The sequence below is a fragment of the Coregonus lavaretus genome, assembly GCF_964263955.1.
Source record: "Coregonus lavaretus genome assembly, contig: HAP1_SCAFFOLD_347, whole genome shotgun sequence".
NCBI classification, from domain to species: domain Eukaryota; kingdom Metazoa; phylum Chordata; class Actinopteri; order Salmoniformes; family Salmonidae; genus Coregonus; species Coregonus lavaretus.
In genome coordinates this window covers 140,589-164,541 of record NW_028162446.1, presented here as the reverse complement: position 1 = coordinate 164,541, position 23,953 = coordinate 140,589, and the positions used below count along the sequence as shown (strand labels likewise).

Genomic DNA, 23,953 nt, shown 5'->3' with positions numbered 1-23,953 from the left:
TGTGTTTTGTATGCAGTAGACCTACTACAGTAATACATAGAACCCTGTGTTTTGTATGCAGTTGACCTACTACAGTAATACATAGAGCCCTGTGTTTTGTATACAGTAGACCTACTACAGTAATACATAGAGCCCTGTGTTTTGTATACAGTAGACATACTACAGTAATACATAGAGCCCTGTGTTTTGTATACAGTAGACCTACTACAGTAATACATAGAGCCCTGTGTTTTGTATACAGTAGACCTACTACAGTAATACATAGAGCCCTGTGTTTTGTATACAGTAGACCTACTACAGTAATACATAGAGCCCTGTGTTTTGTATACAGTAGACATACTACAGTAATACATGGAGCCCTGTGTTTTGTATACAGTAGACATACTACAGTAATACATAGAGCCCTGTGTTTTGTATAGAGTCGACCTACTACATTAATACATAGATCCCTGTGTTTTGTATAGAGTCAACCTACTACAGTAATACATAGAATCCTGTGTTTTGTATACAGTAGACCTACTACAGTAATACATAGAGCCCTGTGTTTTGTATACAGTCGACCTACTACAGTAATACATAGAGCCCTGTGTTTTGTATACAGTAGACCTACTACAGTAATACATAGAGCCCTGTGTTTTGTATACAGTAGACCTACTACAGTAATACATAGAGCCCTGTGTTTTGTATACAGTCAACCTACTACAGTAATACATAGAGCCCTGTGTTTTGTATACAGTAGACCTACTACAGTAATACATAGAGCCCTGTGTTTTGTATACAGTAGACCTACTACAGTAATACATAGAGCCCTGTGTTTTGTATAGAGTAGACCTACTAAAGTAATACATAGAGCCCTGTGTTTTGTATACAGTAGACCTACTACAGTAATACATAGAGCCCTGTGTTTTGTATACAGTAGACCTACTACAGTAATACATAGAGCCCTGTGTTTTGTATACAGTAGACCTACTACAGTAATACATAGAGCCCTGTGTTTTGTATACAGTAGACCTACTACAGTAATACATAGAGCCCTGTGTTTTGTATACAGTAGACCTACTACAGTAATACATAGAGCCCTGTGTTTTGTATACAGTAGACCTACTACAGTAATACATAGAGCCCTGTGTTTTGTATACAGTAGACCTACTACGGTAATACATAGAGCCCTGTGTTTTGTATAGAGTAGACCTACTACAGTAATACATAGAGCCCTGTGTTTTGTATAGAGTAGGCCTACTACAGTAATACATAGAGCCCTGTGTTTTCTATACAGTAGACCTACTACAGTAATACATAGAGCCCTGTGTTTTGTATACAGTAGACCTACTACAGTAATACATAGAGCCCTGTGTTTTGTATACAGTAGACCTACTACAGTAATACATAGAGCCCTGTGTTTTGTATACAGTAGACCTACTACAGTAATACATAGAGCCCTGTGTTTTGTATAGAGTAGACCTACCACAGTAATACATAGAGCCCTGTGTTTTGTATAGAATAGGCCTACTACAGTAATACATAGAGCCCTGTGTTTTGTATAGAGTAGACCTACTACAGTAATACATAGAGCCCTGTGTTTTGTATAGAGTAGACCTACTACAGTAATACATAGAGCCCTGTGTTTTGTATACAGTAGACCTACTACAGTAATACGTAGAGCCCTGTGTTTTGTATAGAGTAGACCTACTACAGTAATACATAGAGCCCTGTGTTTTGTATACAGTAGACCTACTACAGTAATACGTAGAGCCCTGTGTTTTGTATAGAGTAGACCTACTACAGTAATACATAGAGCCCTGTGTTTTGTATACAGTCAACCTACTACAGTAATACATAGAGCCCTGTGTTTTGTATAGAGTAGACCTACTACAGTAATACATAGAGCCCTGTGTTTTGTATAGAGTAGACCTACTACAGTAATACATAGAGCCCTGTGTTTTGTATACAGTAGACCTACTACAGTAATACGTAGAGCCCTGTGTTTTGTATAGAGTAGACCTACTACAGTAATACAAAGAGCCCTGTGTTTTGTATAGAGTAGACCTACTACAGGAATACATAGAGCCCTGTGTTTTGTATACAGTAGACTTACTACAGTAATACATAGAGCCCTGTGTTTTGTGTAATAACTTGATCATAAAACTGGTTGAAATACATAGCGGTAAGCTTGGAGATAGTGGGACACATTGAGCTGTGACATTTATTTGTCTCTTCTTTGTTTCTCTCTCTCTCCCTCTGTCCCTCTCTCTGTCTCCTCCCCCCGCTATCTCTCTTTCTCCTTAACCACACTGCTAACCCTAATGCCTAAACATACACTTAAATTAAGACCAAAAAGCACATTTTTGTTTTCATGAATTTTAACAATATAGCCAAGTTTGACGTTGCAGCCTATCTAGCGGAAATCGTTCAGTTCTGCCCCAGGACAAGACTCATGACAATAAACATCAACCTTCCTTCTGTTGGCCCTAATCTTTTAATATTTGCAGATGCATTTTTTTTTAAAGGACTCTCACATCTGAGTTTTATTGTTGCAGGTGCATGGCAATATTTTGATTACTTCAAATGTTGGCAGGGGGGAGGAGTAGGGCCAATGGGAAGGAGTAGGGTCAAGGGGAAGGAGTGGGGCCAAGGGGAAGGAGTAGGGCCAAGGGGAAGGAGTAGGGCCAAGGGGAAGGAGTAGGGTCAAGGGGAAGGAGTAGGGCCAAGGGGAAGGGTTAGGGCCAAGGGGAAGGAGTAGGGCCAAGGGGAAGGAGTAGGGCCAAGAGGAAGGAGTGGGGCCAAGGGGAAGGAGTGGGGCCAAGAGGAAGGAGTGGGGCCAAGAGGAAGGAGTGGGGCCAAGGGTAAGGAGTGGGGCCAAGGGGAAGGAGTGGGGCCAAGGGGAAGGAGTAGGGCCAAGGGGAAGGAGTAGGGCCAAGGGGAAGGAGTAGGGCCAAGAGGAAGGAGTGGGGCCAAGGGGAAGGAGTAGGGCCAAGAGGAAGGAGTAGGGCCAAGGGGAAGGAGTAGGGCCAAGGGGAAGGAGTGGGGCCAAGGGAAAGGAGTGGGGCCAAGGGGAAGGAGTAGGGCCAAGGGGAAGGAGTAGGGCCAAGGATAAGGAGTAGGGAGGGAATTGGTACTGGCTGTAAGAGACAGAGGGCTACAGCCACAGTAGGCTATCATGCGATGTCATTCTCTAATTGAACTTATTAGCCCACCCAGTTCTGATAGGTCACAGTTCACAGTGTCCTGAATATGGCTTCATTCAAATGAGCTCACCCCAGAGCCCAATGTTCCTTGGTAATTTGTACCAGAGAGATATACTGACTGACTGCATTTGATTGAAATCTCATTAATATAACCACTGAAGCGCTGCTCTGACTGCCAGTCTGGGATATAACCACTGAAGCGCTGCTCTGACTGCCAGTCTGGGAGCAGGACCGCAGCTGCAGAATCTAGTGGATTAATACAAAACATATACAGTACCAGTCAAAAGTTTGGACACACCTACTCATTCCAGGGTTTTTTGTTATTTTTACTATTTTCTACATTGTAGAATAATAGTGAAGACATCAAAACTATGAAATAACACATATGGAATCATGTAGTAACAAAAAAAGTGTTAAACAAATCAAAATATATTTTAGATTTTTCAAATTAGCCATCCTTTGCCTTGATGACAGCTTTGCACACTCTTGGCATTCTCTCAACCAGCTTCATGAGGTAGTCACCTGGAATGCATTTCAATTAACAGGTGTGCCTTGTTAAAAGTTAATTTGTGGAGTTTCTTTCCTTCTTTATGCGTTTGAGCCAATCAGTTGTGTTGTGACAAGGTAGGGGTGGTATACAGAAGATAGCCCTATTTGGTAAAAGACCAAGTCCATATTATGGCAAGAACAGCTGAAATAAGAAAAGAGAAACGACAGTCCATCATTACTTTAAGACATGAAGGTCAGTCAATACGGAAAATGTCAAGAACTTTTAAAGTTTCTTCAAGTGCAGTCGCAAAAACCATCAAGCGCTATGATGAAACTGGATCTCATGAGGACCGCCACAGGAAAGGAAGACCCAGAGTTACCTCTGCTGCAGAGGATAAGTTCATTAGAGTTACCAGCCTCAGAAATTGCAGCCCAAATAAATGCTTCACAGAGTTCAAGTAACAGACACATCTCAACATCAACTGTTCAGAGGGGACTGCGTGAATCAGGCCTTCATGGTAGAATTGCTGCAAAGAAACCATTACTAAAGGACACCAATAAGAAGAAGAGACTTTCTTGGGACAAGAAACACGAGCAATGGACATTACACCGGTGGAAATCTGTTATTTAGTCTGATGAGTCCAAATCTGAGATTTTTGGTTCCAACCGCCGTGTCTTTGTGAGACGCAGAATAGGTGAACGGATGATCTCTGCATGTGTGGTTCCCACCGTGAAGCATGGAGGAGGAAGTGTGATTGTGTGGGGGTGCTTTGCTGGTGACACTGTCTGTGATTTATTTAGAATTCAAGGCACACTTAACCAGCATGGCTACCACAGCATTCTGCAGCGATATACCATCCCATCTGGTTTGCGCTTAGTGGGACTATCATTTGTTTTTCAACAGGACAATGACCCAACACACCTCCAGGCTGTGTAAGGGCTATTTGGCCAAGAAGGAGAGCGATGGAGTGCTGCAACAGATGACCTGGCCTCCACAATCACCTGACCTCAACCCAATTGAGATGGTCTGGGATGAGTTGGACCGCAGAGTGAAGGAAAAGTAGCCAACAAGTGCTCAGCATATGTGGGAACTCCTTCAAGACTGTTGGAAAAGCATTCCAGGTGAAGCTGGTTGAGAGAATGCCAAGAGTGTGCAAAGCTGTCATCAAGGCAAAGGGTGGCTACTTTGAAGAATCTAAAATCTATTTTGATTTGTTTAACACTTTTTTGGTTACTACATGATTCCATATGTGTTATTTCATAGTTTTGATGTCTTCACTATTATTCTACAATGTAGAAAATAGTAAAAAATAAAGAAAAATCCTTGAATGAGTAGGTGTGTCCAAACTTTTGACTGGTACTGTATATATTTATTTGCGTCAAGCTATCAATCAGAGGGGAACGGACAATGGTTATATGAGAGGGACTGAGATCTATTAATTTTATGTAATTACATGTTAGATCCCTGGAAATGGATACTGTAGGATACTGGGGATAAAACATACAGTGGGGGAAAAAAGTATTTAGTCAGCCACCAATTGTGCAAGTTCTCCCACTTAAAAAGACGAGAGCGGCCTGTAATTTTCATCATAGGTACACGTCAACTATGACAGACAAAATGAGAAAAAAAAATCCAGAAAATCACATTGTAGGATTTTTTATGAATTTATTTGCAAATTATGGTGGAAAATAAGTATTTGGTCAATAAAAAAAGTTTCTCAATACTTTGTTATATACCCTTTGTTGGCAATGACACAGGTCAAACGTTTTCTGTAAGTCTTCACAAGGTTTTCACACACTGTTGCTGGTATTTTGGCCCATTCCTCCATGCAGATCTCCTCTAGAGCAGTGATGTTTTGGGGCTGTCGCTGGGCAACACAGACTTTCAACTCCCTCCAAAGATTTTCTATGGGGTTGAGATCTGGAGACTGGCTAGGCCACTCCAGGACCTTGAAATGCTTCTTACGAAGCCACTCCTTCGTTGCCCGGGCGGTGTGTTTGGGATCATTGTCATGCTGAAAGACCCAGCCACGTTTCATCTTCAATGCCCTTGCTGATGGAAGGAGGTTTTCACTCAAAATCTCACGATACATGGCCCCATTCATTCTTTCCTTTACACGGATCAGTCGTCCTGGTCCCTTTGCAGAAAAACAGCCCCAAAGCATGATGTTTCCACCCCCATGCTTCACAGTAGGTATGGTGTTCTTTGGATGCAACTCAGCATTCTTTGTCCTCCAAACATGATGAGTTGAGTTTTTACCAAAAAGTTCTATTTTGGTTTCATCTGACCATATGACATTCTCCCAATCCTCTTCTGGATCATCCAAATGCACTCTAGCAAACTTCAAACGGGCCTGGACATGTACTGGCTTAAGCAGGGGGACACGTCTGGCACTGCAGGATTTGAGTCCCTGGCGGCGTAGTGTGTTACTGATGGTAGGCTTTGTTACTTTGGTCCCAGCTCTCTGCAGGTCATTCACTAGGTCCCCCCGTGTGGTTCTTGGATTTTTGCTCACCGTTCTTGTGATCATTTTGACCCCACGGGGTGAGATCTTGCGTGGAGCCCCAGATCGAGGGAGATTATCAGTGGTCTTGTATGTCTTCCATTTCCTAATAATTGCTCCCACAGTTGATTTCTTCAAACCAAGCTGCTTACCTATTGCAGATTCAGTCTTCCCAGCCTGGTGCAGGTCTACAATTTTGTTTCTGGTGTCCTTTGACAGCTCTTTGGTCTTGGCCATAGTGGAGTTTGGAGCGTGGCTGTTTGAGGTTGTGGACAGGTGTCTTTTATACAGATAACAAGTTCAAACAGGTGCCATTAATACAGGTAACGAGTGGAGGACAGAGGAGCCTCTTAAAGAATAAGTTACAGGTCTGTGAGAGCCAGAAATCTTGCTTGTTTGTAGGTGACCAATTACTTATTTTCCACCATAATTTGCAAATAAATTCATAAAAGATCCTACAATGTGATTTTCTGGATTTTTTTTCCTCAATTTGTCTGTCATAGTTGACGTGTACCTATGATGAAAATTACAGGCCTCTCTCATCTTTTTAAGTGGGAGAACTTGCTGGTGGCTGACTAAATACTTTTTTTCCCCACTGTATACCAACGTTTTGGTCTCAATAGACCTTCATCAGTGTTTTACAGAGAGGTTAATCGCTTTCTTTTTCTTATTTTTTTGGAACAAATTGGTTGAGTTGGTTATTATTCTGACCTAATGGTATTTGGTTAGTATTTGGTTAGTATTCTGACCTAATAGTATTTGGTCAGTATTTGGTTAGTATTCTGACCTAATAGTATTTGGTCAGTATTTGGTTAGTATTCTGACCTAATAGTATTTGGTCAGTATTTGGTTATTATTCTGACCTAATAGTATTTGGTCAGTGTTTGGTCAGTATTCTGACCTAATAGTATTCTGACCTAATAGTATTTGGTTAGTGTTTGGTCAGTATTCTGACCTTGCTGACAGTGCAGTCCGCCGGTGCCCAAGGGGCAGAGGCAGGTGTATCCGTCTGGAAGGGGTATGCAGGTGGAACCATGGGCACACAGGGGAGGGGGACGGTGTTCGGCGTCGCACACAGACACGGTCTCAGAGCAGAGTGCTCCCTTCCATCCGAATGGGCACTGACAGCTAGGGGAGAGAGAAACAGATGGGTTAGGGTTACTGGCAGCTTGGGGGGAGATGACTGATGGGTTAGGGTTACTGGCAGCTAGGGGAGAGAGGAACAGATGGGTTAGGGTTACTGGCAGCTAGGGTAGAGAGGAACAGATGGGTTAAGTTTACTGGCAGCTTGGGAGAGAGGACTGATGGGTTAGGGTTACTGGCAGCTTCGGGAGAGAGGCACAGATGGGTTAGGGTTACTGGCAGCTTCGGGAGAGAGGCACAGATGGGTTAGGGTTACTGGCAGCTAGGGGAGAGAGGAACAGATGGGTTAGGGTTACTGGCAGCTAGGGGAGAGAGGAACAGATGGGTTAGGGTTACTGGCAGCTTGGGAAGAGAGGAACAGATGGGTTAGGGTTACTGGCAGCTAGGGGAGAGAGGAACAGATGGGTTAGGGTTACTGGCAGCTAGGGAAGAGAGGAACAGATGGGTTAGGGTTACTGGCAGCTAGGGGAGAGAGGAACAGATGGGTTAGGGTTACTGGCAGCTTGGGGAGAGAGGAACAGATGGGTTAGGGTTACTGGCAGCTTGGGAAGAGAGGAACAGATGGGTTAGGGTTACTGGCAGCTTGGGAAGAGAGGAACAGATGGGTTAGGGTTACTGGCAGCTTGGGAGAGAGGACTGATGGGTTAGGGTTACTGGCAGCTAGGGGAGAGAGGAACAGATGGGTTAGGGTTACTGGCAGCTAGGGGAGAGAGGAACAGATGGGTTAGGGTTACTGGCAGCTTGGGAAGAGAGGAACAGATGGGTTAGGGTTACTGGCAGCTTGGGAAGAGAGGAACAGATGCACAATGTCATGAGGTTTACTTAACATCAGAATAACTACTTCTACTTCTGGAAAAGTAGAAGTAGTATTACCGGGGACTGGCTTACTACTAGTAATACTGTAGTACAGGGGACTGGCTTACTACTAGTAATACTGTAATACAGGGGACTGGCTTATTACTAGTAATACTGTAGTACAGGGGACTGGCTTACTACTAGTAATACTGTAATACAGGGGACTGGCTTATTACTAGTAATACTGTAGTACAGGGGACTGGCTTACTACTAGTAATACTGTAATACAGGGGACTGGCTTATTACTAGTAATACTTTAGTACAGGGGACTGGCTTATTACTAGTAATACTGTAGTACAGGGGACTGGCTTATTACTAGTAATACTGTAGTACAGGGGACTGGCTTACTACTAGTAATACTGTAATACAGGGGACTGGCTTACTACTAGTAATACTGTAATGAAGGGGACTGGCTTATTACTAGTTATACTGTAGTACATGGGGACTGGCTTACTACTAGTAATACTGTAGTACAGGGGACTGGCTTATTACTAGCAATACTGTAATACAGGGGACTGGCTTACTACTAGTAATACTGTAATACAGGAGATACTGTAATACAAGTTTTTCCACACTTTTATATATAGATTGTTCCCTAATAATACAAATTCAAACCCTGATCCTGTTGGCCCAACTAACTGCATAGGGGTCATAACATATAATGCAGTGATAGCCACATTTAGCTACATCCGACACATGGCTATCATACAACATTATAACCCACAGACATGGACCTTAACGAAAATCATCCCTAAACTTTGTCACCCCAAAATAGACAAATATGTGCAATTTGGCCCTCTGAACCATGGACTACAGTTTCTCCCCACCAAATTCAAATAGACTCATATCTGTTTTATAATGATGTTACATACCGGCCAAACATTGGAAATGCAAGTGTTGTATACTGGGACACCTGGTGTTATCATTACAGAGTCTACAGATGGTGATGATACAGCTAAAGAGTCTACAGATGGTGATGATTCATTTACAGGTGGTGATGACTGTTCGGATTTTCCGTTATTTAGCCCTCCGAAAAGGCTCACCAGGAAGCACACAATGTCATGACTCGTGTTTTGTCCTTAATTTTATTTTAAATCAAATGACCACAGGTCATAAACCTGAATTACAATAAACAAATAATGACAATATATTATTCAAATATATAATGTAAATATTATTCAAATAATATAATATAATAATAATGTAAATAATGAAAATCAAATAAGCCTACAACACCATCAAAAAATGTGGCAAATCTGGCTTAAAACAGCATTGACTACATCACCCAGAATGCCTAGCGCCAGAGGAGCATGCGCACAGCGACTCCGCCGTTGCCACGGACGCTGCCACAGGACACAGAACCCATGCCACCACATGCCTCGTTCAAAGGACCCACACATGCACAAACGCAACACAACGCTAGAAGTCTCAACACCTCCCACTTGGCCGACTGATCGAAGATCCAAGGAGGGCACGGTCTCTTGAGTCTCTCAGTGAGAATTTCAAACTAAAGTCCAGTCTTTGTAGGCATTTACAAACAAATATGTATTAACTAAGGAGGTAGGCTCCACTACCTTTCCTCCTACTGAGTGTAGGTTTGCCCTTGAAGCACTCAGTTGCCTCCCAGGGTTACCCACTAGCTAAGCAAAGAACACAGAGTCACAGACTTTGGGTACCCATGGCGAGGACTTATCTTACCTCCTCTTGGTCTTCAGCAGGAATCAAGATCACCAACCTCCGCACATCCCTGCGAATGACGATTGTCGTGTGCATGGTAGAGTCCTTTCTCCGGGCCCTGGGAACCATGGGAGCAGGAAGACCCATGCAGGTTGTTATGTCCGCATCCCAGACAACCCCCTTCTCGTCTGGATATGTTGTAGCAACCCGGCCGAGCCGGAACTGCCCCCTTAGAGCGTTCTGGTCCGCAATCCAGACTACGTCTCCAACCTTGATACTTCTCTCTGCTTGGTGCCACTTGTGTCGTATGAACACGTTTGGTCCTGCCAGTTCACTCCATTTCTTCCAGAACCTGTCGACTCCAGCCTGGACAGCCCTCAGTCTGCTCCAAGAGCGGGTTTCCATGTCGATTCCGTGTATGTCTCCTCCCTGTCCGGTGCGCCCCAGGATAAGTGAGTTGGGGGTCAGAGCAGTGAACTGGGAGTAGGCCTGAAGAAAGCTCTCAGAAGACTGGTCGTCGACGAGATCAGCATGGACGGCTCTGGAAGTCATGCAGCAATACACGACTCCCCAGACCTTTTTCTTGGTTATTTTCTTAACAGCGTCCCTCACTTCAAAGGGTCCAAAGAGGTCTAGTGTATTATACTCGAATGGGTTCGCTCTACTGGTACGTTCCTGAGGAAGAGCGCTCATCACTTGCTGGCACAGCCGGGCTCTTTGCTTCTTGCAAGTGATGCACCTGTTGACCACCTTCTTCACTGTCCTCCGACCTTGCACAACCCAGGCCTTTCTTTTAGTGTGCAGCAGTGTGGCAGCCACCCCTTCATGATTCGCTTCGTGAGCTTCATTCGCAAGCAAGGCCCCCAGCAACGACCGGAACAGGATTAAAGGTACAGCGGTTCCGTCTTCATTTCAAGACTGGACTCTACCACCACAAAGTAAGAGTCCATTGTTGTCATCTTTAATCACAACAAGGCGGTTTAAGGTCGTATCCTGAAAGTTCACGCCGTCTTGGGCCGCAAGGGCTAGGTCTTGGAAAGCCGCCGTTCTCTCTCCCACAGACAGCCTGGGGCCCCTCACCTCCCACTTTGAGCTTGTCCTCAGCCAGGATTCTGCAGCTCTTCAAACCCAGGCGATTGTTTCACACAATTTAGACAAGCTACTGAATCGTTCGGGCCCAACAAGGCGCACTAGAGCTACACCCCAGGGCTTCCTCTTTGGCCTCTCTACTGCTGGAGTTGGACCTTGGTCTTTCATCTGCGGTTGCGGTGCGGAGTCTTGCAAGTCTGCCCCAACATCAGTATTGCTGGGGCCTGAGAATTTCTCTGCCTGAGACCTGGTGACTACAGCTGAGAACGCTCTTCTCTGCAACCTTTTAACGTCATCAGCCACGCTGGTCACTATCTCACTGGCCGTTTTCACAGGCCACTCAGCCTCAGGCCAACTCAGGAACTCTGGGCCTTGTTGCCACTCTGACCCTTCATCGAGTTCCTCAGGAGTTGCTCCCCTTGTGATGATGTCTGCTATGTTCAGGTTGCCCTCAATCCACCTCCAGTCTTCCACTGGTCCAGCCTTCTGGATCTCTCTGATGCGGTTAGCGAAGAAGGTTTGGTAGCCATAGCTATCCTTGTGAATTGCTCCCAGGATTGTTTGGCTATCCAGGAAGTGGACCCAGCGTGCGACCTTGATGCGGCAGTGCTTTACAAGGTATTTTCTCAGGCGGATCGAAAAGACAGCACCACATACCTCTGCCTTAATCACGTCTCCTTTCTGGTTGAGAGGGGTAAGCTTTGCTTTTGACTCAACCAGCCTCACTACGACCCCATTCTGCGTCTCCCAACGGTGATAGAGCACCACGCCGTAGGAAGCCTCACTCCCATCTGAAAATGTGACTCCCATTGGATGGCCTATGGTTCCAGTTGGTGTGAGGCTTCTTTCGAACCTGATCTGGGCAAGTCTCACATATTCTTCGAGGAGTCTTATGGAAGCCTCCCGTAGTTTTGGTGAGAGTGGGTCATCCCAAGTGTCCTTAACTGGACTGCTTATCCTCGCTTCTTGGTAAGCTTCTCTCACAAGCATCACCCCTTTCTGCTTTGCGGGTGTGACCAATGGGGTCGTAGAATCCAGCGATCTGGCTTAGCAGCATCCGACGGGTCAATGGGTTTGGAGTTTTACCTCTGACTTCCTCTTCGCGCAAATCGACTCCTGTCCTCATCTTTCATCTCTTCTTTGAGAAATTTATGGAGGTCATCACACAAAGTTTGTCAGTCTCTGGTTCATAGCCGACTCCAAGTGCTTTGCTTTCTTCGTCCCGCATCTGGTTGGGTAACACCAGCGTTTTGGGCACACTCACAGTTGTCTTACTGATACTGGCATCAGTTGTGGTTGCGGACCTCCCACTTTGGCCTGATAAGACCCATGGCTTAAGGGAGAAGCCTCCAGTCTTTAAGATCTTTTCCACTCCTTTGGTGATTTTCTCCAGTATCCGCAAGTCATTGTGGGACGTCAAGATGTCATCCACATAACTATCTTCTACCACAACTCTGCGCTCCTCAACCATGGCTGTGAACTGGGGCAGGTTGGCTGTTTCTCTCATTGCCACCTGGGCAATACAACCAGCAGGTTTATCGCCAATGTTGACCCTGACGACAGCAAAGACTTCGATCACCTCCTCAGGATTGTCTCTCCAGAGGAATCGATGGAGGTGTACTTCTTTGTCTTCTAGCCAGACAGAGTTGTACATTTTTTTCACATCGCCCAGGGCGGCGTACAACCCAGTCCTGAATCTCAGAAGCACCCCCTTTATCTGATTTAGGACGTCAGGACCCTTGTACAGTAGGTCATTTAAACTTATTCCCATGAATTATTGGCTACTGTTCCAGACAATTCTTACAGGGGTAGTGGTTGAGTGAGGATTAGGAGCAACTAAATGACTGATATACCACTTAGGTCCCTTCCAGCTATCGATTTCCTCTTGGGTGACTTTAACGGCAGCCCCTCTTGAGACCGTATCGTGGATTTGCTCTCTGTACGCAGCCTTCCATTCCGGCTCCCTCTCCAGTCGTTTCTCAGTGTTTAAAAAGGTCACTTCCACTGCACGTTGATTGTCAGGCAGCGTTGCGGGGTCTCCTTTCCACGGGTAAGCTGCGTCCCAGTGAGGGGATTCGCTGTGCTTGTCAGCTTGCACGTAGGTGAGACATTCCTTTATCTTCTCCAAGTCTCTTTCCTCTCCTAGGGTCATTTCCTTGCCTCCAGGGGGGCACCTACCACATTTGCAGCCACCACACTGAGGGTCACAGGCGGCGCCAATACTGTCCCACTTGAACCATTCAAAAACGTATTTGTTGGTAGTTGCAGTGTTTCGGAGGATTGCGTCGTCTTCTTCCACCGAAACTCCACTGGGTCCTTCCGTCTTCACGAGAATCTCTTTGTACGCCTTTGAAGCTGTTCTCATTGACCTAGCGAAATGTGTTTCAGACCTGTGCACTGCTAGGTCTATCACTTCAAAGAGGTCAGGATGCGTTCCACCAACAGTCTTCCCAAGGGGGCCATCCCAGAGGACGAGGTCTCCAACTACTCTGACTGGCTTTGGGACCAGGCGACCCTCCCTGTGGCTAATCAACAGGTCGATCTTTTTGGGCCGGTCCAAGTCCTTGAGTGGAACATTTGGAAAGAACTTCTGCAGTTGCTGTGGCGTGACAGCCTGGTTCATCTTCACAACATCTTCCAAGCCGTAACAAAGGAGTTTGTGCTCTGCTATTTACTCTCAGCCTCAGGGTATACTTCTTGGTAGTAATGGTTTTCTCCATCCCTCCAACACCTTGGACAATCAACTTAATGTTCTCACCAATTAGCTTGAGACGCTCTGCTGCTTTATTAGAGATATAATTAGTATCTGAAGCGAGATCAATCAACGTACCGACTAGCTGGCCAGAATTTGTCGTCACATCCAACAGCATCATTATGACAGGGCACTCTTTTGGCTCACAACCAGTGCTAGCACACACTTTTGTCGTGATCTTGTTTGAAAAGGCTTCTTTGAACTCTGCTCGCAGCTCTGGAGAAAGTTTGGCAAGGAGCTCCTCCTGTTTGTTGGTTAGTCCAAGCCCCTTTTTCCCCAATTTTGCCTCGCTCTGCTCTCCGCTCTTTTCCTCTTTATCTGTGGCTTTGGACAGAGCAAGTAATTGTGGTCTGAAGAGCCCTCTTTCTGACAGTCATCCTTTGAGCATAGATACTTTTGTGTGCAGCCGCCATCGTCACCATGAAGGCGCAAGTACTTAAAGCATGCTCCTGCTCTCCTAAGCGGAGCCTTCTTGCCTGTCAGATTGAGCTTCTTGAAGACCTTGCAGGCGAACAGCCTACCTCCGTGCTTGTTGTCTCCACATGTGATGCATGAGCTTGGTTGAGAGCCCTTTAGGGTGTTTCCTGATGTGGCTCTGGTGAATGCCCTCCTTTCTTTTTTTCTTTTCGCTTGACCTCTCAGTATTGTCCGCCGGGCTAGGCTGTAGCTGGTCTAGCTCCTCGAGAATGTCCTCCTGCTTTTTCAAGTATTGCTGTAGACAGTCAAAGTGGTTGCGTGGTGAAAACCCGCTTCCAGGGTCATTTTGTGTGTTAACCACTTTTCTTTCAGGGAGTCAGGAAGCTTACTTTCAATCGACTGCACAACCACTCGGTTCTTTACAGCATATTCCTCCCCTAAGACTTGTAGGTCACGAAGAGCTCTCTCCACGGCTTGAATCAGTTCGATTGTCTTCCTCGGATGGTTTCCTTTGATGGGGAAAAGTCCTTGCACTTCTTGTGCAATCAGCAGCACTATTTTCGGCTTATTTCCGTACTTGTTGTCCAGGAGCCTGAACACGTTGTTGGCGGATCCACAGCTGGACAATACGAGGTCCCTCTTGACCTTTTCATCTAGGCTTCGCAAGAGATGGAATTTCCTCACATTTTCCAATCCATGAGGGTTTCCCAGACGTTGCAAGTCCTCCCATTCAGCTTTCCAGCGGTAGTAATCCCTCATCTTACCAGCAAACATGGGCAAGCGTGCACGTTCTAGGCTGATCTGGGGCCTGTAGTTGTAAGCCCCAACTGGCTCCTCCTGCTCCACAATTTTCACTCTTCCCAGTTTCTCTTCGTCGTCGGATTGAGAACCGCCTTTCCATGCCCACTCATCCCACAGTTTTTCACGCCTTTTCTTCAACTTCCGGATCTGGTCCTTTGACTCTGTTGCCTTGGACCGAGGGATCAAATCTTTCCACTCATCCAATCCTCGTTTGAAGTTGTAGACCTCCCATTCCAGGTTCCTATGAATCAATTCACATTCCCTCCTGGTCATATGGTGGTGATCGGTTGCCTCGGCCTGGTCCATGGCTGATCCAGCCTCTTCAGTGAGGGTGGTAATTTCCGCCTCAGCGAACCTTGTCCAGAAGCTGATCAGGATGATTTGTTCAGTTTCATCAAACTTACAGTCACATTCTGCTGTTTTTCCGTCAATGTTTTCCGCCTTCTTTTTGACTTCATCGTCGTCCACTTCTCTCAGGGCCGTGGCATACTCAAACCCTGCATCTCTGACTCTGGAGTGATCCACTTTAAAGTTCCTCCACTCACTTCTCATTTCACTTTCCCCCAGTGCACTAGCTCTGGAGGCGAGGTAATTGGCTCTTCTAGTGAACGCAGTCTGGGCTGCTGACCGCTTCTGTTTTAGCCTCTCCAGCTCCTCCTCTGATGCTGCCATCTTGCCAACTTTTCTAGCGTTTAACTCAAGTTCAAGTGTTTTGCGCCAACTGGGTTTTAAGTAGTCCTTTAACTGTAGACTCTATCCTCTTCTTTGCTTTCACTCATTAATGATTTGCCTAGTAAGTCAGCAGATGAGCAGACAGCTTTATGGGTGGACTGTTAGCTTATCAGAAGTTAGTCTCATGACGAATGTTCCAGTCTTGCATTATCCATGTAAAAGGAGAACCATGGTTTATGACTGTTCGGATTTTCCGTTATTTAGCCCTCCGAAAAGGCTCACCAGGAAGCACACAATGTCATGACTCGTGTTTTGTCCTTAATTTTATTTTAAATCAAATGACCACAGGTCATAAACCTGAATTACAACAAACAAATAATGACAATATATTATTCAAATATATAATGTAAATATTATTCAAATAATATAATATAATAATAATGTAAATAATGAAAATCAAATAAGCCTACAACACCATCAAAAAATGTGGCAAATCTGACTTAAAACAGCATTGACTACATCACCCAGAATGCCTAGCGCCAGAGGAGCATGCGCACAGCGACTCCGCCGTTGCCACGGACGCTGCCACAGGACACAGAACCCATGCCACCACATGCCTCGTCCAAAGGACCAACACATGCACAAACGCAACACAACGCGGCGCTCCACCATGGATCACCGAACCAAACCACCGCTATCACCACCGCCACCAGAAACCAGCAGAGTGCTCCGAACAATCAGCACAACGCAAATGGCTGATAATGATAGCCTAATGCTATACAGCATCTGGGTCGCTGAGCTACAGCACCCAGCGAGCTACAAGTTACTCTCGGCCAACGAACACCGACACAGTGAGGTAAATGTTCAGTGCTCAAACATATAAGTGACTTAAACATTGATGCTAGACTGTGAGTAGTTCGCAGTTACATACCAACGGGCTGTGTGCTCCTGATGATTGTCTGTCGTGAAATGATTACCAGGTGCCATAATTTAAGTCTCTAGTGAAGCTGCGCATGCACACATAACGTAACATATCCGAGCATCTAAGAAACTTAAAGAAATCACTCGTTCCCCATTTAATTGAACACATCAGACCCATTTGCTTCTCTTTTATCTATTTATATACATATTTTTTTCTTTTCTTTTTTCTTTTCCTGAGTGAGCTAGAAGTCTCAACAATGATACATCTACAGTCTACAGGTGGTGATGATACATCTACAGTCTACAGATGGTGATGATACATCTACAGAGTATACAGATGGTGATGATACATCTACAGAGTCTACAGGTGGTGATGATACATCTACAGAGTCTACAGATGGTGATGATACATCTACAGAGTCTACAGGTGGTGATGATACATCTACAGTATACAGGTGGTGATGATACATCTACAGTCTACAGATGGTGATGATACATCTACAGAGTCTACAGGTGGTGATGATACATCTACAGAGTATACAGATGGTGATGATACATCTACAGAGTCTACAGGTGGTGATGATACATCTACAGAGTATACAGATGGTGATGATACATCTACAGAGTCTACAGATGGTGATGATACATCTACAGAGTCTACAGGTGGTGATGATACATCTACAGAGTCTACAGATGGTGATGATACATCTACAGAGTCTACAGGTGGTGATGATACATCTACAGTATACAGGTGGTGATGATACATCTACAGTCTACAGATGGTGATGATACATCTACAGAGTCTACAGGTGGTGATGATACATCTACAGAGTCTACAGATGGTGATGATACATCTACAGAGTCTACAGGTGGTGATGATACATCTACAGAGTCTACAGATGGTGATGATACATCTACAGAGTCTACAGGTGGTGATGATACATCTACAGAGTCTACAGATGGTGATGATACATCTACAGAGTCTACAGGTGGTGATGATACATCTACAGAGTCTACAGATGGTGATGATACATCTACAGAGTCTACAGATGGTGATGATACATCTACAGTCTACAGATGGTGATGATACATCTACAGAGTCTACAGGTGGTGATGATACATCTACAGAGTCTACAGATGGTGATGATACATCTACAGAGTCTACAGGTGGTGATGATACATCTACAGTCTACAGGTGGTGATGATACATCTACAGAGTCTACAGGTGGTGATGATACATCTACAGAGTCTACAGGTGGTGATGATACATCTACAGTCTACAGATGGTGATGATACATCTACAGAGTCTACAGGTGGTGATGATACATCTACAGAGTCTACAGATGGTGATGATACATCTACAGAGTCTACAGGTGGTGATGATACATCTACAGAGTCTACAGATGGTGATGATACATCTACAGAGTCTACAGGTGGTGATGATACATCTACAGTCTACAGATGGTGATGATACATCTACAGAGTCTACAGGTGGTGATGATACATCTACAGAGTCTACAGATGGTGATGATACATCTACAGAGTATACAGATGGTGATGATACATCTACAGAGTCTACAGGTGGTGATGATACATATACAGAGTCTACAGGTGGTGATGATACATCTACAGTCTACAGATGGTGATGATACATCTACAGAGTCTACAGATGGTGATGATACATCTACAGTCTACAGATGGTGATGATACATCTACAGTCTACAGATGGTGATGATACATCTACAGTCTACAGATGGTGATGATACATCTACAGTCTACAGATGGTGATGATACATCTACAGTCTACAGATGGTGATGATACATCTACAGAGTATACAGATGGTGATGATACATCTACAGAGTCTACAGGTGGTGATGATACATCTACAGAGTCTACAGGTGGTGATGATACATATACAGAGTATACATTTACATTTACATTTACATTTTAGTCATTTAGCAGACACTCTTATCCAGAGCGACTTACAGTTAGTGAGTGCATACATTATTTTTTATTTTTTTCATACTGGCCCCCAGTGGGAATCGAACCCATAACCCTGGCATTGCAAATGCCATGCTCTATACAGATGGTGATGATACATCTACAGTATACAGGTGGTGATGATACATCTACAGAGTCTACAGGTGGTGATGATACATCTACAGTCTACAGATGGTGATGATACATCTACAGAGTCTACAGATGGTGATGATACATCTACAGAGTCTACAGATGGTGATGATACATCTACAGAGTATACAGATGGTGATGATACATCTACAGAGTCTACAGATGGTGATGATACATCTACAGAGTCTACAGATGGTGATGATACATCTACAGAGTCTACAGGTGGTGATGATACATCTACAGTATACAGATGGTGATGATACATCTACAGAGTCTACAGATGGTGATGATACATCTACAGTCTACAGGTGGTGATGATACATCTACAGAGTCTACAGGTGGTGATGATACATCTACAGAGTCTACAGGTGGTGATGATACATCTACAGAGTCTACAGATGGTGATGATACATCTACAGTCTACAGGTGGTGATGATACATCTACAGAGTCTACAGGTGGTGATGATACATCTACAGTCTACAGGTGGTGATGATACATCTACAGAGTCTACAGATGGTGATGATACATCTACAGTCTACAGGTGGTGATGATACATCTACAGAGTCTACAGGTGGTGATGATACATCTACAGTATACAGATGGTGATGATACATCTACAGTCTACAGATGGTGATGATACATCTACAGAGTCTACAGGTGGTGATGATACATCTACAGAGTATACAGATGGTGATGATACATCTACAGAGTATACAGATGGTGATGATACATCTACAGAGTCTACAGATGGTGATGATACATCTACAGAGTCTACAGGTGGTGATGATACATCTACAGAGTCTACAGATGGTGATGATACATCTACAGAGTCTACAGGTGGTGATGATACATCTACAGTATACAGGTGGTGATGATACATCTACAGTCTACAGATGGTGATGATACATCTACAGAGTCTACAGGTGGTGATGATACATCTACAGAGTATACAGATGGTGATGATACATCTACAGAGTCTACAGGTGGTGATGATACATCTACAGAGTCTACAGATGGTGATGATACATCTACAGAGTCTACAGGTGGTGATGATACATCTACAGAGTCTACAGGTGGTGATGATACATCTACAGAGTATACAGGTGGTGATGATACATCTACAGTCTACAGATGGTGATGATACATCTACAGAGTCTACAGGTGGTGATGATACATCTACAGTATACAGGTGGTGATGATACATCTACAGTCTACAGATGGTGATGATACATCTACAGAGTCTACAGGTGGTGATGATACATCTACAGAGTATACAGATGGTGATGATACATCTACAGAGTCTACAGGTGGTGATGATACATCTACAGTCTACAGATGGTGATGATACATCTAGAGTATACAGGTGGTGATGATACATCTACAGAGTCTACAGGTGGTGATGATACATCTACAGAGTATACAGATGGTGATGATACATCTACAGAGTCTACAGGTGGTGATGATACATATACAGAGTCTACAGGTGGTGATGATACATCTACAGTCTACAGATGGTGATGATACATCTACAGAGTCTACAGATGGTGATGATACATCTACAGTCTACAGATGGTGATGATACATCTACAGTCTACAGATGGTGATGATACATCTACAGTCTACAGATGGTGATGATACATCTACAGTCTACAGATGGTGATGATACATCTACAGTCTACAGATGGTGATGATACATCTACAGAGTATACAGATGGTGATGATACATCTACAGAGTCTACAGGTGGTGATGATACATCTACAGAGTCTACAGGTGGTGATGATACATATACAGAGTATACATTTACATTTACATTTACATTTTAGTCATTTAGCAGACACTCTTATCCAGAGCGACTTACAGTTAGTGAGTGCATACATTATTTTTTATTTTTTTCATACTGGCCCCCAGTGGGAATCGAACCCATAACCCTGGCATTGCAAATGCCATGCTCTATACAGATGGTGATGATACATCTACAGTATACAGGTGGTGATGATACATCTACAGAGTCTACAGGTGGTGATGATACATCTACAGAGTCTACAGGTGGTGATGATACATCTACAGAGTCTACAGGTGGTGATGATACATCTACAGAGTCTACAGATGGTGATGATACATCTACAGTCTACAGGTGGTGATGATACATCTACAGAGTCTACAGGTGGTGATGATACATCTACAGTCTACAGGTGGTGATGATACATCTACAGAGTCTACAGGTGGTGATGATACATCTACAGAGTCTACAGATGGTGATGATACATCTACAGTCTACAGGTGGTGATGATACATCTACAGTCTACAGGTGGTGATGATACATCTACAGAGTCTACAGGTGGTGATGATACATCTACAGAGTATACAGATGGTGATGATACATCTACAGAGTCTACAGGTGGTGATGATACATCTACAGAGTCTACAGGTGGTGATGATACATCTACAGTCTACAGGTGGTGATGATACATCTACAGTCTACAGATGGTGATGATACATCTACAGAGTCTACAGATGGTGATGATACATCTACAGAGTCTACAGGTGGTGATGATACATCTACAGAGTATACAGATGGTGATGATACATCTACAGAGTCTACAGGTGGTGATGATACATCTACAGAGTCTACAGATGGTGATGATACATATACAGAGTCTACAGGTGGTGATGATACATCTACAGTCTACAGGTGGTGATGATACATCTACAGAGTCTACAGATGGTGATGATACATCTACAGAGTCTACAGATGGTGATGATACATCTACAGAGTATACAGATGGTGATGATACATCTACAGAGTCTACAGGTGGTGATGATACATCTACAGTCTACAGGTGGTGATGATACATCTACAGTCTACAGATGGTGATGATACATCTACAGAGTATACAGATGGTGATGATACATCTACAGAGTCTACAGGTGGTGATGATACATCTACAGAGTCTACAGGTGGTGATGATACATCTACAGAGTCTACAGGTGGTGATGATACATCTACAGAGTCTACAGGTGGTGATGATACATCTACAGTCTACAGGTGGTGATGATACATCTACAGAGTCTACAGGTGGTGATGATACATCTACAGAGTCTACAGGTGGTGATGATACATCTACAGAGTCTACAGGTGGTGATGATACATCTACAGTCTACAGATGGTGATGATACATCTACAGTCTACAGGTGGTGATGATACATCTACAGAGTCTACAGGTGGTGATGATACATCTACAGAGTCTACAGATGGTGATGATACATCTACAGAGTCTACAGGTGGTGATGATACATCTACAGAGTATACAGATGGTGATGATACATCTACAGAGTCTACAGGTGGTGATGATACATCTACAGTCTACAGATGGTGATGATACATCTACAGAGTCTACAGGTGGTGATGATACATCTACAGAGTCTACAGGTGGTGATGATACATCTACAGAGTCTACAGGTGGTGATGATACATCTACAGAGTCTACAGGTGGTGATGATACATATACAGAGTCTACAGGTGGTGATGATACATCTACAGAGTCTACAGGTGGTGATGATACATATACAGAGTCTACAGGTGGTGATGATACATATACAGAGTCTACAGATGGTGATGATACATCTACAGAGTCTACAGGTGGTGATGATACATATACAGAGTCTACAGATGGTGATGATACATCTACAGAGTCTACAGGTGGTGATGATACATATACAGAGTATACATTTACATTTACATTTACATTTTAGTCATTTAGCAGACACTCTTATCCAGAGCGACTTACAGTTAGTGAGTGCATACATTATTTTTTATTTTTTTCATACTGGCCCCCAGTGGGAATCGAACCCATAACCCTGGCATTGCAAATGCCATGCTCTATACAGATGGTGATGATACATCTATGAGCCTACAAGTGGTGATGATACATCTACAGAGTCTACAGGTGGTGATGATACATCTACAGAGTCTACAGGTGGTGATGATACATCTACAGAGTCTACAGGTGGTGATGATACATCTACAGAGTCTACAGATGGTGATGATACATCTACAGAGTCTACAGGTGGTGATGATACATCTACAGAGTCTACAGATGGTGATGATACATCTACAGTCTACAGATGGTGATGATACATCTACAGTCTACAGATGGTGAAGATACATCTACAGAGTCTACATATGGTGATGATACATCTACAGAGTCTACAGATGGTGATGATACATCTACAGAGTCTACAGGTGGTGATGATACATCTACAGAGTCTACAGGTGGTGATGATACATCTACAGAGTCTACAGATGGTGATGATACATCTACAGAGTCTACAGATGGTGATGATACATCTACAGTCTACAGGTGGTGATGATACATCTACAGTCTACAGGTGGTGATGATACATCTACAGAGTCTACAGGTGGTGATGATACATCTACAGAGTCTACAGGTGGTGATGATACATCTACAGAGTCTACAGATGGTGATGATACATCTAAAGAGTCTACATATGGTGATGATACATCTACAGTCTACAGGTGGTGATGATACATCTACAGAGTCTACAGGTGGTGATGATACATCTACAGAGTCTACAGATGGTGATGATACATCTACAGAGTCTACAGGTGGTGATGATACATCTACAGTATACAGGTGGTGATGATACATCTACAGAGTCTACAGATGGTGATGATACATCTACAGAGTCTACAGATGGTGATGATACATCTACAGAGTCTACAGGTGGTGATGATACATCTACAGAGTATACAGGTGGTGATGATACATCTACAGAGTCTACAGGTGGTGATGATACATCTACAGAGTCTACAGGTGGTGATGATACATCTACAGAGTCTACAGGTGGTGATGATACATCTACAGTCTACAGGTGGTGATGATACATCTACAGAGTCTACAGGTGGTGATGATACATCTACAGTCTACAGGTGGTGATGATACATCTACAGAGTATACAGGTGGTGATGATACATCTACAGAGTCTACAAGTGGTGATGATACATCTACATAGTCTACAAGTGGTGATGATACATCTACAGAGTCTACAAGTGGTGATGATACATCTACAGAGTCTACAGATGGTGATGATACATCTACAGAGTCTACAGGTGGTGATGATACATCTACAGAGTATACAGATGGTGATGATACATCTACAGAGTCTACAGGTGGTGATGATACATCTACAGAGTCTACAGGTGGTGATGATACATCTACAGAGTATACAGGTGGTGATGATACATCTACAGAGTCTACAGGTGGTGATGATACATCTACAGTCTACAGATGGTG

The 23,953-nt window shown here is 44.0% G+C and overlaps 1 protein-coding gene across 1 annotated transcript in view; it reads right to left on the bottom strand.

The window, feature by feature from the left end:
• The window catches only part of LOC311119229 (protein eyes shut homolog), a gene marked incomplete at both ends in the record, with an annotated part of 168,718 nt that overhangs the window by 9,460 nt on the left and 135,305 nt on the right, over positions 1 to 23,953 (bottom strand). Inside the window, one exon of the mRNA XM_084193955.1 lies at positions 7,134 to 7,306. Within this exon, the coding sequence (XP_084050081.1) occupies positions 7,134 to 7,306 (173 nt within the window). The remainder of the gene's footprint in view (positions 1 to 7,133; positions 7,307 to 23,953) is intronic.